Genomic DNA, 14,029 nt, shown 5'->3' with positions numbered 1-14,029 from the left:
CCTACTCTTATGGAACACAAAATTGGAAATTCTAAATAATTTTTTAGAGCTTTTTTTTTTTTTATATGAAAATATAAAGAAGGGAGACAGGAAGTTGTAAGCTTCTAGAAACATAAAGGCAACATGTCAATATGTGCTATATTCCAAATGTTCCAAAGCCATACAAGATATATTTGTGCAATGAACAATGTGAGCTCAATAAATGACGGTTAAATTCTTGCAGCAACGCTTAATTAAATACACAAGAGCTGCAACCTAGTTATAATCCTTAGTTTATTGGTGCGAGAGGCAAAAAAAAGAAAAAGAAACATGTTTTTTTTTAATTTATAACAATACATTATACATTATACATTGTATAATGACTGAATATTTTGGACAGGTACGCATGACCACTCCTAGTTATCAGGGGTTGCCTTGATGCCGTTGTTGATAAGACGGCTATCAGGTGTCTTAATATGGAACCAGGGTCCATCTCCTTTTGTTCTCATTTGTCGGCGGACTTCATTTTCTAGTTGTCTACAAGAAAAATAGAGCATAATAAATGAGCGATAAATCAATCAGGCTACATCAAAACAAGATGCATATCTGTGGGCAGTCTACACAACAAAGTTTGCAGGTTTGACGATTCCTTCATTATTTTTACCCTACAGATGTTTTTTTTGTTTTTTTCTCTCGTTTCTTCTAATCTTTTAGGTCATAGTTTATTAATGACATTGTGACATTTCTTTACTTGAAGGCATGATAAAGACTACTGAACAAGATCATCTAAATCTCTAGAACATCATACTTCGATTCTAGCCTAATCAAAATAGCTTAAATCTTGTTCTAGCATTAAATTAAATTCATAATCCATGAAAAAGCTTTGAGACTTTCTCCTTTCATTAAATAGTAAATCTTGCAATATAATTGCAACTGTTTTGTCTTACACAATAAAAATAAAAAATAAAAAAACACTGTGGTTCTCATCCTTTTTGTCTCAAAGGCTAACAAAATTTCCACTTAAGACAATACTTATACTTTTCAAACTCTTCAATAGCAGAACCTGCAATGTGCTCAAGAAGAGGTAGTGACTGAGCCATTATGAGCGTTATGAGCCATTATGCCAAGTGTCATTGTGATAAGTGCCAGGTATTGATTTGCACTTGATCTGCCAAAAACACTGTTAGCAGTCAGCAATAAAAGCTAAAAAATTAAGGACACATATGAGTTACCCCAATTCTTATTTTACTAAGTAAAATATTTGGTAATAAATAAGATCCATTAGTTAAAGGGACAGTTCCAAAATTAAGTTTGTATGTTTTACTTAACATAAAATAAAAGAAATTTACATTAAATAAAAGTTGTTCCAAACCTGTATGAATTTCTTTCTTCTTCTGAAAACAAAATAAACTTTTGTGTATCTAAACCGTTTTCATATTTTTTATAATACGGAAGTCAGTGGGTTCCATCAAAACCTTGTTTACCAATATTCTTCAATATGTTCAGCAGCAAAATTCATACAGGTTTAGGGGAAATTAACAAATGTTCCCTTTAACAATTCTTAACGCATTCAATAAAGTTCACTAACAATGGCAAATACATTTGTTACACACTATTACCCTTAGGTACAGTAAAAAAAACATTCATTGTCGTATTAACAGATGCAACATTTGATTTTAATAAATGAAATAACCAATTATTAAAGTATTTCATGTTAATGTTGTTAAAAGAATAGTTCACCTATAAGACAGCTGATAAAAACTGATAAACGCCAATAATCTACAAGTAATTAACATAACTACAGTCTGTCAATTAATATCTTGTGAAGTGGAAAACTGTGTATTTGTAATAAACAACTCCAACATTAATGCAATTTTACTATAACCTGTTACTTCAGTCCATGTTCCATAATGTTTCCTACAGAGAAAAAGCCTCTCAAGTCAGCATCCACCAGCACGTTTTAGAACGGTTTTAAAACTTAACCTGTGCATACATCTCATACGATTGAGATCAAATTACATTTTTAGTAGAGAAAGCAATATTATGGTTTTTATTTTGTTTTTACAAAAGTAAATAAGAAAAAAATAACATCTGATTGATTTTTCACACCTCAAAACATTTATTAAGTCATGGTAATTACTTGTAGATTATTTAGATGTTTTTTAGCAGCTGTTTGGACTCTCATTGTGACGGCACCCATTCACTTTAGAGGATCCACCATTGAGGCCCGTAATGCTAAATGTTTCCAAATGCGTTACGATGAAGAAACACGTGTACATCTTGGACATTTCCAGCAATTATTTTGGAAACATTCTATACTGTAAATAGTTCATGTTAAATGAATTAGCTGAATCATATAAAGACAGTTTACCTCATTTCAGATTTCTCAGTCTCTATTTGGATAAGTGCCATCATTTTCTCATAGTCCTTTACTGGGCTGTCATATAAGGTACGAGCAATCCAACGGGTGATGGGATGCTAAGATTTAATGAAGACAACCAATGAAAGAAAAGCATTCACACAATAAGAAATACAACTTTTTACCGGCATATAAGGTTTATTTGCTTAATTTTTTAACATACCTTGTAGTACTCCCAATGCTCTGGTTCGTATCCTTCGGGAATCTCGGTCAGCTCACATTCTCCTGTTTGGTGAATTGCTGAGTTACTGACATTATTTAACTTATTATGGCAGGAAATTTTAGAAATGTAAAAACATTACCTATGAAAATATTAACAAACGTCACAAGAGCCGCCACGGGGATGGCTGTGAGAAGAACGTAAAATCTCTGGGGTAACCAAGCGAGAGAGGAGAGAAAGATTGGAAACATATAAGAATGCGAAATGATAAAAAAAAAAAAAAAATGCAACTGGTTTTTGGTACATTTGTAACATGTTTTACCAGCAAGGAAAGAAATCTTTTGTCATAGAAGTCAGTGGACCTGATGATAAACATCCTTTTCCCATGGCTCCCATGACGGACAACAACTGTAAAAACAACAATAAATAAATAAATAAACCGACATGGTTAATATAGGGTTTCTTTAAAATATCAAAAACAAGGTCAGCAAGTAAAAGCACTGCTTTCTGCAAAACACTGTTTTTATTCAACAGGAAGTCGAACATAATACAAAACTAATCTGAAGCAAAAAATAAAAAAATAAAACAGTTACAGCTGCAAATCCAACTCATAATCTGATGTGCAAGTAAAACTGTAGCATACACAATGAGGGCCAAAATACTGTGTTTGACTAACTTGGTAACGTTAAATGAACCGATTGCACATCAACGCTTACAAGCAACGGTTTGAAATCAGACTCTGTTAACTATATGACTATGTACAAACAGTATATTTACTTATATATACATAACTTAAGAGCTGTACGTGATCGCTATAGGAAGGTTACAGAGAGGATTATTGCAGAGGCCAGTTTACACTTGACATGCTAACCAAGCAAAGCAAGGTCACTGCTTAAAATAATCATTATAAACGGTCGCGTCGTTGCGCTTACTGACAACGCATTTTATTTACCTTGTCCTGAACGTGCAACGGTCCTGGAGAGCAGATTGGCGGACTGGCACGATCGTTTCAGCGGGTTTAATCGGGCTGTAAGAGCAGCCGCCGTCCGCAGAAGGCTCATGCCGGCCATGACTGTTGTGGGAAGCGCGTGAGCAAAAGCCTTCACTGATTGGCTCACAGCAAAGACGCGTTCTCCATTCACGCTTAGGGCAAAATAAAGGTTCGTAGACGGTCTTCAAAGATGGCCCTATAAAATAAAATAAATAATTACGTTACAATTATAATAACAGCTGTTGATTTTGGACATTAAATAAAAAATATGTTAAATAAGTGGAACTGTTTTCTCAACAAATTGAACAGAAAGCAATATAATTTATAGAATAGATTATAATAGAAGACAATATAAGAAAATAGACTATTTAAATTGAGAAAATATATTAAAAGAAAAACAGAGGATTTTGGCAGTATATTATTCACAATGAGTAATTTACACTTCAGCTTGCCGAACTAGTCTTATGTTTTATACCTTGCTCTAGAAATGTTAATTATTAAAAAATTGGCAGAGCTACAAATATAATTTAATGCTATTTAAATAACCTATTTCGTAGGATAATGTTTTATCGTTTATTTATATTTTGTGTACGTTGACCATGGACAAAAAAAAAAACTTTTAACATGAAGGAAAGTGTTAGTAAATATATAGTTCTGTCCGGCAGGTGGCGCTGCACGCTTCCGTTCATCGTTTGGTTTGACATTGTCAAGATGGCTGCGGCCGTAGCGAGCCGCCTGACTGCCGCTGTCTGCAGACAATTTCAGCGTGTTGTTACAGTCTCTTCACACACACAGCCTCAATATGCGACTCAAGCATTCTCCAAACTTCCTTTCTGTCAACGAAGGTATTTTTTCTTGCTGATTATATGTCGGGCTTAAATATCAGCGCAGCACGATAGTGTCTTAACAAGAATGAACGATGCATGCTTTAATATATCACCAATTAACATGAACTTGTTTCATATCTGTCTGAATTTAGTCAACCGCACGGCTCGTGGTGGTTCAGAAGCTCCACGAATAACCGAGCTCTCCACACATCCTGTGTCAGAAACGGACTGGAAGAGTTTTTTGACCTGCCAGAGAACTGGGGTGAAGAAACCGTTAAATCAGGTGCCAGCATTTATCCTGTAATCTGCTTGCTTGCTTGTTTGTTTTTTTCGTTTACTATAAGCTGTAGTCTTGGACTCAAACAAGTGAGCTCCCTCTCTGGACAGCATTTCAGTGCCTAAATATTCTGTCAAGATAAGAAGCCTACTAGGTTTTGGGATACAGTCATATTAATCCACCATCTCATTACTTGATGTGTTAATGTTTTTATTTATTTTTTTGTAACCTCAAAGGTGCTCCATGGACAGCCAAACAACTTAGAGTGAAAAGTAATGAAGACTTACACAAACTTTGGTAATTCGGTAGTTTTTACAGTTTAAAGTCTTCCAAATAAAAACAGCAATACATATTAAAAAAAAAAACTTTTTATTTTGCAGGTATGTTCTTTTGAAGGAAAAAAACATGTTACTTACTTTAGAACAGGAGGCGAAACGACAGCGGCTTCCGATGCCTAGCCCAGAGCGCCTCAGAAAGGTAGCAAACAATTACTACGGTACTATAAAGATCCTGTGCTTTGAGTCCTGATGTTTAAACACAGGCTGAATCTTTGTCAAGTTCATGGATGAACAAATATTCCCCTCTGAATTCTTTCAATAGGTTGAAAGGTCAATGTTGCGCCTGGACACAATCGTGACAGAACGTGAGAGTGCTCTGCGCTTACTGCAGACGGGACAAGAGAGGGGCAGACCGGGCGAGTGGCGCAGAAATGTCTTTGGCAAAAACATCTGGTGAGCACATAAAACAAGTAAATATTTTGCGGATCGCATCTATTTATGTAACTTATTACAAGCTTGTTTTTTTTCATCAGGTACCGTTTCAAGGAACATCCAATCCCCTGGTACCTAAATACTAGATACAAAAGACGCCGATTCTATGAGCCATCACATGTGGCCCCTTACACAAGGCAAGTTTTCCCCATCAGAGGAACAACAAATGTGACTTAAAAAGTGTCTCTTATGGAAATTTATTTGAAATGCAAAGTTTCGGGTGGAATTCTCACGTGAAAATTTAAGCTTTGATTTCCCCCAATCATGCGTTTCCTTATTGACACTAATAAATGTATACATTATGTGAATTATGTATTGATACGCAATAATGTTTAACTCTGCTGTTCTGTATTTTAGGTTGAGCCTTGAAAAATACCTGAGGACTAAGATACGGAAAGAAAAAAGAGAGAAGAAAAACCAAAAAAGGCTTGCAGAAATGTTTCCAAAAAAGACTGCACTTGCATGAAACCACTGACAAGACTTTTTACGTTTAATATTGTCTTTTCATCATGTCATTTTTTTTTTTCAGTTCTCTAGAAGTTTTAGAGATTCAATAAAAATGTACAGTCAAATAATAAATTCAAACCTGTAACTGAGACAGTTTCAGTTTTTTTTTTTTTTTTTTTTTACATCTTTCATTGTGTGTGTAAAATTATTAGGCCTGCAAATCATTCTCTCTTTTGAATAACTTTAATAACTGTCCGAATAGACAAGCTGAAATGTACTAATTATTAGAACAAACGCTTAAATACAAATGTGCACAATCACTACACTGATGATTCTATGTCTTTATGTAATATGAGAGAAATTTAGACCAGTTTAACAAAACAAAACAAAAAAAAAATTTATTCCCAAAACAGCCGATCAATTGTTAAAAGCATAAACATTTGGTTTCCTGGGTGCGTTTTCTAGCAAGTGGCAAAGTGGTGTAAAAAAGAAAAGAAAAGAACACTTTGAAGTGTTCTAAGCACTGATACAATTGAGGGATATAACTCCAGTGTTCCAAAAGACAACCTTGTCACTGGTATTTAAAATTATTCAGGTGGTCAAACTGGATCTATGAAAATATTGTGTTGAAGAGTAGAAAAGAGTGCAACCATGTCAAACTGTTTAAAATATGGTCTGTTTGCACTAAAAATAACAGTAACTGTCCTTGTTAGTTCCTGAGTCCACTAAGAAGGCTTTTTCTACTAGATGGTGGGGTGTTGTCTTTTTTTTCTTCTTCTTCGTCTCCCTCTGAAGGCAACCAGGTGTTGATGGAACTGGTTAAGGGCACTTCCTGTCAACACACTGTTTACCACCTTCCTCATACTCCTGCTTTGAAATCCACATCTGCTGGAAAGTTCCCTAAAAGCAACACAACAGAGTCGTAATTAATACACAGTGTAGTTAGACTTCATTTAGTCATTGATCACTTACTCCCTTGGTCGTTCCAAACCCGAAAAAGCTTTGTTCGTCATCAGAATTTAAGATATTTTGGATTTAGACTGTCCCATTCACTGCCAAGTAAATAAAGTCAAAAGTATGAAAGCCCATCTGCCGTCAGTGATTGAACCGTAACATTAATGAGAATACTTTTTGTATGGGAAGAAAATAAAGATTTACTCAATTCATCCAATTTGTTGAATAAATGTTTTTATATTTATTTTCTTAGTGTACGCAAAAGTATTCCCGTAGCTTTATAGTGTTACATTGGAACCACTGGTGGAAGATGGACTATTCTGATGATGTCTTTCATACTTTTCTGGACCTTGACGGTGTTCATTGGCACACGTCACATGGCAATCAATGGAATAGTCAGAAGCCTCCTGGTTTTCCTCCAAACGTCTTAAAATGTGTTCCGAAGACAAACATAGCTTTTACAGCTTTGGAACGACATGGGGGTGATTAATGAGAAAATGTTCAGTTTGGGGGTGGAGTAACCCTTTAAATCAAGAGGTGAACATATTGACAGTGATTTTAAAAACTTAAATACTGATACTAAAGGTTACTAATATAATATCTGACTCCGTGAGAGCCCTAGTAAACACTACTCACCAGCGACGCGAGGATGGAGCCTCCAATCCAGGCGCTAAACCTGCGCTCCACAGTTGTGTTGTTGGCTATCAATTTCAAACGCATGCTCTGCACAAAAAACACAAAACAATATATTATAAAAAAAAATAGTAATAATTAAAAAAATAATAATAAACAAAAATGTGCCACTTACTGGTGGTGTCTTCTGCGAGAGTTCTCTGTTAAGTCTGTCTGTAAAGCCTTGGATGAGAGTGTTTCCTCCTGTAACTACCACACTACCATACAGACCCTGTTTAAAAGAAATATACATATGGGAAGCATTTCGTCACCTGTTTTGGCATCAAAGATACAGGACATGTAGGGCAGAGTTTTAAAATCTTACTGGTCGAATGTCTATGTCACACATGCCAACGCTGGTGGTCACAACATGGCCGACTCCAAGCATGGTGTTCCCTGACAGGCCCTGTCAAAATGTTAAGATGCCGTAAGAAAAAAATAAAACAAATATCTAACACTAAAGGGAAAAATAAGTTAACAAACGAATGGGCGTTCCTTGCCTTAGCATTTGAAGGGTCAAAAAGCCCCTCTGGGATCTTAAGTCTTTCAGCTCCGAAATCGCAGTTGTAACCATTAGGCAGCTCATAATGAACAGTGGGCATCTGGGCAGCTACTCTGTGTGAGACAAATTATGACAATGTGGCAGTTTTCTTTTCCACTGAGATCATATGCAATGCACGTACCTAAAAGCTCAATGGATAAAGATAATTATGATATTTAAACTTAAAATGTTATATAACTAACGTTCAAACGTTCAGGGTCAGTACAACTTTGATGGTCTTCAGAGAAGTCTCTTCTTCTCACTAAGCCTTCATTTATTTTACCAAAAATACAGTAAAACCAGTAATATTGTGAAATACTGTTAAAATTCAGAATGATGTTTTTTCTGTCCTAATACATGTTTTAAAAAACGTGCATCTAATACATGGATATGGTTCTCAAAAACAGTTATGCTGCTTTATGTTTTTGAGTAAATCATGGCACATGGTCAATTAAACTATTTACATAACATTGGAGCCTAAATAAAGCAAAGAAAATAAATTCAAGCAATAGTGATGAACATGCTGGAAAAAAAGAGGCTCAAGACTGAGCTGTGATAGATAAATATACTGTTATATTTTTATATACTGTTGGTGGCTACTTAAAAAACTCTCACCAGGAAATGGTTTAGGAAAGTTCCAACTATAAATATAAGGAAGGAAATTACAACAGACTTTTATAAATAGTATACATAAAGAAGGTTTATATGATATTGAACAGAACAAACTGGCTTTTGAGGATTGAAAACAATAACTAACCATTTGAAATTAACAGCAGCAACTGTGCAGAAAGTACATTCAAAAAAGACATGAATGGTACTGATATCAGCATTTGGATTGAAACTACATAAAATGGCCTTAAATTAAAATCTTAACTGTAACCTTGTGAAATTAAAAGGCAACAACTGCATAGTTAAAATCCACACATTCAAGTGCAAACAAAGATATTAGTTAACCAGCATTAGTTTTAGTTTTTAAATTTGGTGTATAGAAAAAAAACAGTAAAACTAAATAAAAACAAAGTATGTTATAATGAAATTCCAAAATGTTAAATAAAATAATGATTTATTGCAGTTAAAAAAAAAATGAGTTAAAAAAAAAAAATGCTACAGCAGGTGTTTTTTTTTTTTTTTTTAAACCAAATGAAGTCAATTTGTAATTGTAAGGTAAAATAAAAATCATCCTGTACAGATCTAATGTTTACTTCTGGCTTTTCAAAAGTGCATGCAAGTTCTTGAAAAAAAATGAAGCATTTCAGCTCTGTCAGGCTAGACTGTTTCATTTCTCATTCAACATGTGATAAGCTGTGCTACACAACTGTTTAAAGTCTACGCTGTGCCTGTGTAGGGCCCGGACAGATACGCTCGTGCAACTTCAGCAAGTGCGAGAAAGTGGCCTGTATTTATGCGCCAGTAAATCAACCGCTGTTTGCTTCTTGTTATCTGTTTTGCTATGTTTGTTATGCACAAATGACATGTTCGTGAAATGATTACAAACGTATTGTGCACACAGGAAAAAAAAAAAAAAAAAAACAGCCATTTGCCAACTGGTACATCCCTAAACAAGTCACATTAAAAATGGTTAACTATTTACCACCCCAAAGGATTGACTTTACTTTCTCAAACTAATGTTTATTATGTGTAAGTAACTACCTATTTTTTGTTTGTGCTAATGAATACTAATCTCATGTTTATGGTAAACATGAATGTATGACACACACAAAATTTGCAATTTAAATGTTTACCCCATGTTGAAAAAATTTCTTTCACTGTAACTTTTGATTAATTTACTGTGTTTGCTAATTGTTGATTTAATTTATTTAAAATCTCACTGACCCAAAACGTTTGAAGGGTACTGTATGAAAATAATTGAACTTACTGTTCATCATAGGGCGAATCTGACACCTGCAGCACAGAGGCCTGGAAATCCTGTATGACGGTCTGAAAACACAGGGAGTAACATTCAAAACATAACACAGGATAAGTATTCTGTATGGTCAGTTACTCTACGATTTCTATTTCTATTTTGATCACTTACATTACACATATAGTTATGCCATGAACGGGTAACTTGAGGTAGTTTCTCTTTCTTCTTCCAACTGGCTGGAGAGCCTTCACGAACTGAATCCTTTTGAGATAAAACTCTGACGTTAATTTTTCATTGAACATTTCATCTCCTCCCCACCACCTCAAGAACATAGCGAGCAGCCCGACCTCCAAACACAGATGATAATATGACTTCTCACCTTGGATGCAATCATATACGGAGGCACTATTTCAACACCTAACTCCTGAAACAGCTCTCTACATTGCATACTCATGAAGTCACCAGCGAGAGGAGACTTTACGATGCCTGGAAGACCACAAAACATACGTTATAGAAATATCAAAAATGTATATATTTGAAATGACCTTCATCAATTATAGATAAAATAAATACCTAAATATACATAAAGCACATTAAGGTTAATGTATTTTATTAAATGTGGCCAATTCAACTTAGTATATAACATCATTCAGTTATATATTTGACACACATAAAATAAAAAAAGTGTTTTGAATTACCTTGTTGTAGGACATAACCATCATGCACAGGAATAGCCGTGGTGTGTGTGGATCCGCTATCTAACACTAAACCAGTGGACCGTCCATTGGCAAACCTGAAACGCTGAGTTAAGGATTTAACATTTCATTTATTTTTTAAATAATATACATATGCGACCCGCCAATAAATCCTGTTATAGATTTAGATTTTTTCCTGTGTCCCCATGTGGATTTTCAAATCTTCAGGCAGTCAATTAAAATAAAGGATACGCAGACAGGACGGCTGATTTACACAAGAAGAAAGCAGGAATGTTGTAATGCTCGAACATTAGTTCAGTCAGCTTCTCTCGCTTTGCTCGTGTGTTCCACTGCAAGATAAAGAAAACAAGATCACATGGAGTCAGCTGAAGCATCCCGGCAGACGGAAGTGTATTATTCAATCTGCAGATTGGATCAATGTCTAAAAACCACACACCGAGGCCTCTGACATCAGGACTGGATGCAGACTGGGCTCTGATTTGAAGTGCATTTTGTAGGTGTGATCTAAAATGGCTTGGAAACTGTCCCAGTCCTCAACTTCAGCAGGAAAGAAGCAGGAAAATGTGTGTTAATCTCACACACACACACACACAGAGATGACTACCATTTTGAAGTCTGCATGAAATTATACTTACAAAAGTGATTTAATACACACAGAAAACAGTGTACATAATTATGTTAACAAGTGTCTACTTTAATGTTTAAAAAAATGAAATGTCACAATGGGTGAAATAATGTTTCACTCTACAGAGCATAACAAATATTTATGTAAAAATAAGCCAATATACTCTGATACATTTAGTTTATTAGTAAATTATAGAAAAAGTAATCATAATTCTAAATATTATATTTTTACTTATTCAAAACATCTTGCTGACAAAAACCTAGTAGTTTGAAGGATAGTGGCAAAGATTGGTTAAGATTTTTACTGACAATAATATCTCTGGTTTTACTAGATGAGCTTCAGTTGCACTGAATGACATTTTAGTGGGCATCTTCTGCAAAGCATGGTAAAAAATCTACGATAGTCATTTTAGCTGAAATAAATCAAGTGAAATGAAACAGGACACATTCTAATGTTTTGATGCTTGAAGACTGCATTCGACCCGTTTGAAATAACTTACTCATTCCATTTTTGAGAGGTGACATGACCTCCATGCTTTCTCTAGGGACCCTGAGCTGGTTGGTGTCGATGTAGTAGGTGGTGCCGCTCTGCTTTCCCTTCTCTCCATCTGTCTCCATCGGCGTACTGCCATCCTCCCGGTCCAGAGTTACACCAATCACAGTAGGAAAGTCAGCCTAGAATCCACAAAACAACTTTATGCTTAAAAGTTTTTTTTTTCTTAGCTTAATCACCAAAATATGGATTGATATAACAGTCCACACCTTGGGGCAGTCCTCTCCTGCATATCCAGCTCTCACTGAATATGAGCCCATGTCAAAGACGAGAGCTCCAACTTCATCTGTAAAGCAAAAATTTTAAAGAAACAGGTGAGGACACAACTAAAACACACACACACACACACACACACACACACACACACACACACTATTAGCTTATGGTTAAAAAAACATGAGTCCGTTAAAATACGCAAATCGTTCAGCAATCTAAAATAACTACGCACTATATATTCATTTTTATTAACCGCGGGTTCAATATTCCGCTGTGTGCTGCATTCTACAAAGCATCTTTCGCCCGGACTTTGAGTCAATTCTCACTAAAGTAGACATAATCACGTCGTGCTAGTTTGATGGCTAGCGAGCTCATAAACGTGGCGCACTCATTCATTTGATTCTCCCTCCAAAATAGCACTTACCTCCGCCATACACTCCGCCACTCATTTTTGCGGCTGGTCAATACTGACAGAAGAAAACTGTTCGATTTCTTATCTTAAAAGGGAGCATACAAAATAAGAACCGTACGATTTGTATTTTCACTATCACAACAAAGGAAACGAATCAGACATCTTTGTCTTGAGGGGATTATGGTGGTTTTTGGTGGAAGTGCTTTCAGCAGCGCCACCCGGCGGCATGGAGGACGAAATGAACGAGTAGGCGTAAAACGTAATGGTTTGTATTCGGCTGCCTGAAATTGTTAAGCTTTGTGCTTATAGTCTATTATGCCATGCGTTGTCTTGAATTAAGTTTATTCAGCAAAGAACAAATTAAAATGCATTACTGAGTTGTGGTCGCTTAAGAAAATTCTCTGTAGAAGAATGAAGACTGACCAAATACAGATTAAACTGAAATTGATGTCATTGGCAAATTTCATCCTGAAACATTATTAACTGTTCATCATCATAATAAATATTTTCTCTTTTGCTAGCTTACCTGAGCTTATCAAACTGTTCAATGAAACTACATCGATTAAAAATGAGTTTTACCAGAAATATGATATTGTTTTAGTGGGGTAAAGTACAAAACAATCAAAAATATTACTTATATATTTATTTATTGTTTGTTTGCATGGTTGCTTATTTTAGTTCTTTGTAATTGTTCAGTTGTTGTTTTTTTCAGTTGTTTATATAGTCTAGTTCCTTGGAATATAAGCACTCTATAGTTATTCTATAGTTAATAAATCAAAAACTTTGCTTTAACATATATATATACTTAATTGTATCTACCAATACACCTTTTATTTCATTTATTGTATAGTAACAGGAAGTGTTAACTTCCATATACATATGGGGGAAAAAACCTTTAATGTTCCTTCATTGTTGAAATTCTAAGAACCACTCCCATTCATCATGCCACTATTGTTCATCGCCTATTTCGGTCCAAAAAATGTAGACATACATGTCGACCGACTAGTATGTCTAGAATCCTTGTGGTTGATGGGTAATGAATAATAAACATTTCTCAAGCTTCATATTGCTGGCCTATTGTCATTTCAAATATTTGTACTCAAGACAATAATTCATATAATTTTTAGGAAAAATGAACACAAAGTTACAAATTTCCACCCTGTGAAAGTGGACATTTTAAATGGATTTGCAGAACAGCTGTTATTGATTTACGAGCAAAATAAAGCTTGTTAGTCATGTTTTCCAGGCTTCGTTCTGCTCCCAGATTCAGATCTCAGTGAGGCAGATCTTAAGACTCAGCTTTCTTTCCCCTCCGTTCCTAGTTTTGCGGGGCTGTTATTATTTACAGTTTCACTATTTGTTAATTATCTTTCCACCGCATACATAAAAAAGGCGTTACAAGTGTACAGAAAATCACTAAATGAATCTGTTAGACTAAATGCTTTAAGGAAATAGTTTAGAGAAGTATTCATTTGCATGACTTGCAAGAGCTCAATTCTGCAAATATTTTTTTGTTTTTCTGCGTCATCAGTTTATAGAGAAATTCGATGACGTTTAACTGTAGAATAATAAAAACATTTTGCATACAGCACCTAAAGATTGTATTG

At 35.0% G+C, this 14,029-nt stretch overlaps 3 protein-coding genes across 3 annotated transcripts; 1 reads left to right on the top strand and 2 right to left on the bottom strand.

Moving 5' to 3' along the window:
• Positions 1–255: 255 nt before the first annotated feature.
• ndufb5 (NADH:ubiquinone oxidoreductase subunit B5) lies at positions 256–3,668 on the bottom strand. The gene is made up of 6 exons (XM_043241043.1): positions 3,511–3,668; positions 2,881–2,966; positions 2,701–2,767; positions 2,562–2,623; positions 2,351–2,457; positions 256–516 (listed from the first exon to the last, which is right to left on the bottom strand). The coding sequence occupies exons 1-6, from the start codon at positions 3,626–3,628 to the stop codon at positions 396–398; spliced, it is 561 nt and encodes a 186-aa protein (XP_043096978.1). The 5' UTR covers positions 3,629–3,668; the 3' UTR covers positions 256–395.
• A 550-nt stretch (positions 3,669–4,218) lies between these two features.
• On the top strand, positions 4,219–6,019 carry mrpl47 (mitochondrial ribosomal protein L47). The gene is made up of 7 exons (XM_043242700.1): positions 4,219–4,394; positions 4,529–4,659; positions 4,890–4,950; positions 5,034–5,130; positions 5,254–5,384; positions 5,465–5,560; positions 5,781–6,019. The coding sequence occupies exons 1-7, from the start codon at positions 4,261–4,263 to the stop codon at positions 5,887–5,889; spliced, it is 759 nt and encodes a 252-aa protein (XP_043098635.1). The 5' UTR covers positions 4,219–4,260; the 3' UTR covers positions 5,890–6,019.
• Positions 6,020–6,094: 75 nt separating this feature from the next.
• Positions 6,095–12,616, bottom strand: actl6a (actin-like 6A). The gene is made up of 14 exons (XM_043242699.1): positions 12,435–12,616; positions 12,004–12,080; positions 11,742–11,916; positions 11,054–11,154; positions 10,849–10,946; positions 10,600–10,694; positions 10,281–10,387; positions 10,073–10,162; positions 9,914–9,975; positions 7,997–8,111; positions 7,822–7,902; positions 7,633–7,728; positions 7,461–7,547; positions 6,095–6,770 (listed from the first exon to the last, which is right to left on the bottom strand). The coding sequence occupies exons 1-14, from the start codon at positions 12,457–12,459 to the stop codon at positions 6,690–6,692; spliced, it is 1,290 nt and encodes a 429-aa protein (XP_043098634.1). The 5' UTR covers positions 12,460–12,616; the 3' UTR covers positions 6,095–6,689.
• Positions 12,617–14,029: the final 1,413 nt, after the last annotated feature.

Source organism: Puntigrus tetrazona, chromosome 6 (assembly GCF_018831695.1).
Source record: "Puntigrus tetrazona isolate hp1 chromosome 6, ASM1883169v1, whole genome shotgun sequence".
In the NCBI taxonomy this organism is placed as follows: Eukaryota; Metazoa; Chordata; class Actinopteri; order Cypriniformes; family Cyprinidae; genus Puntigrus; species Puntigrus tetrazona.
Note: the sequence above shows the minus strand (reverse complement) of the source record. Positions and strands in the feature narration are given on the sequence as shown.

Coding starts and splice junctions, on each gene's coding strand:
- ndufb5 (XM_043241043.1), bottom strand. CDS start 3,628: ATGGCCGGCATGAGCCTTCTGCGGACGGCGGCTGCTCTTACAGCCCGA. Junction 2,967..3,510: donor CGTTGCACGTTCAGGACAAG/GTAAATAAAATG, acceptor TTGTTTTTACAG/TTGTTGTCCGTCATGGGAGC. Junction 2,768..2,880: donor AAAGATTTCTTTCCTTGCTG/GTAAAACATGTT, acceptor TGGTTACCCCAG/AGATTTTACGTTCTTCTCAC.
- mrpl47 (XM_043242700.1), top strand. CDS start 4,261: ATGGCTGCGGCCGTAGCGAGCCGCCTGACTGCCGCTGTCTGCAGACAA. Junction 4,660..4,889: donor TGAAGAAACCGTTAAATCAG/GTGCCAGCATTT, acceptor GTAACCTCAAAG/GTGCTCCATGGACAGCCAAA. Junction 5,131..5,253: donor GCCCAGAGCGCCTCAGAAAG/GTAGCAAACAAT, acceptor TTCTTTCAATAG/GTTGAAAGGTCAATGTTGCG.
- actl6a (XM_043242699.1), bottom strand. CDS start 12,459: ATGAGTGGCGGAGTGTATGGCGGAG. Junction 11,155..11,741: donor ACCTCTCAAAAATGGAATGA/GTAAGTTATTTC, acceptor TTCCTGCTGAAG/TTGAGGACTGGGACAGTTTC. Junction 8,112..9,913: donor GATTCGCCCTATGATGAACA/GTAAGTTCAATT, acceptor TGTCTCACACAG/AGTAGCTGCCCAGATGCCCA.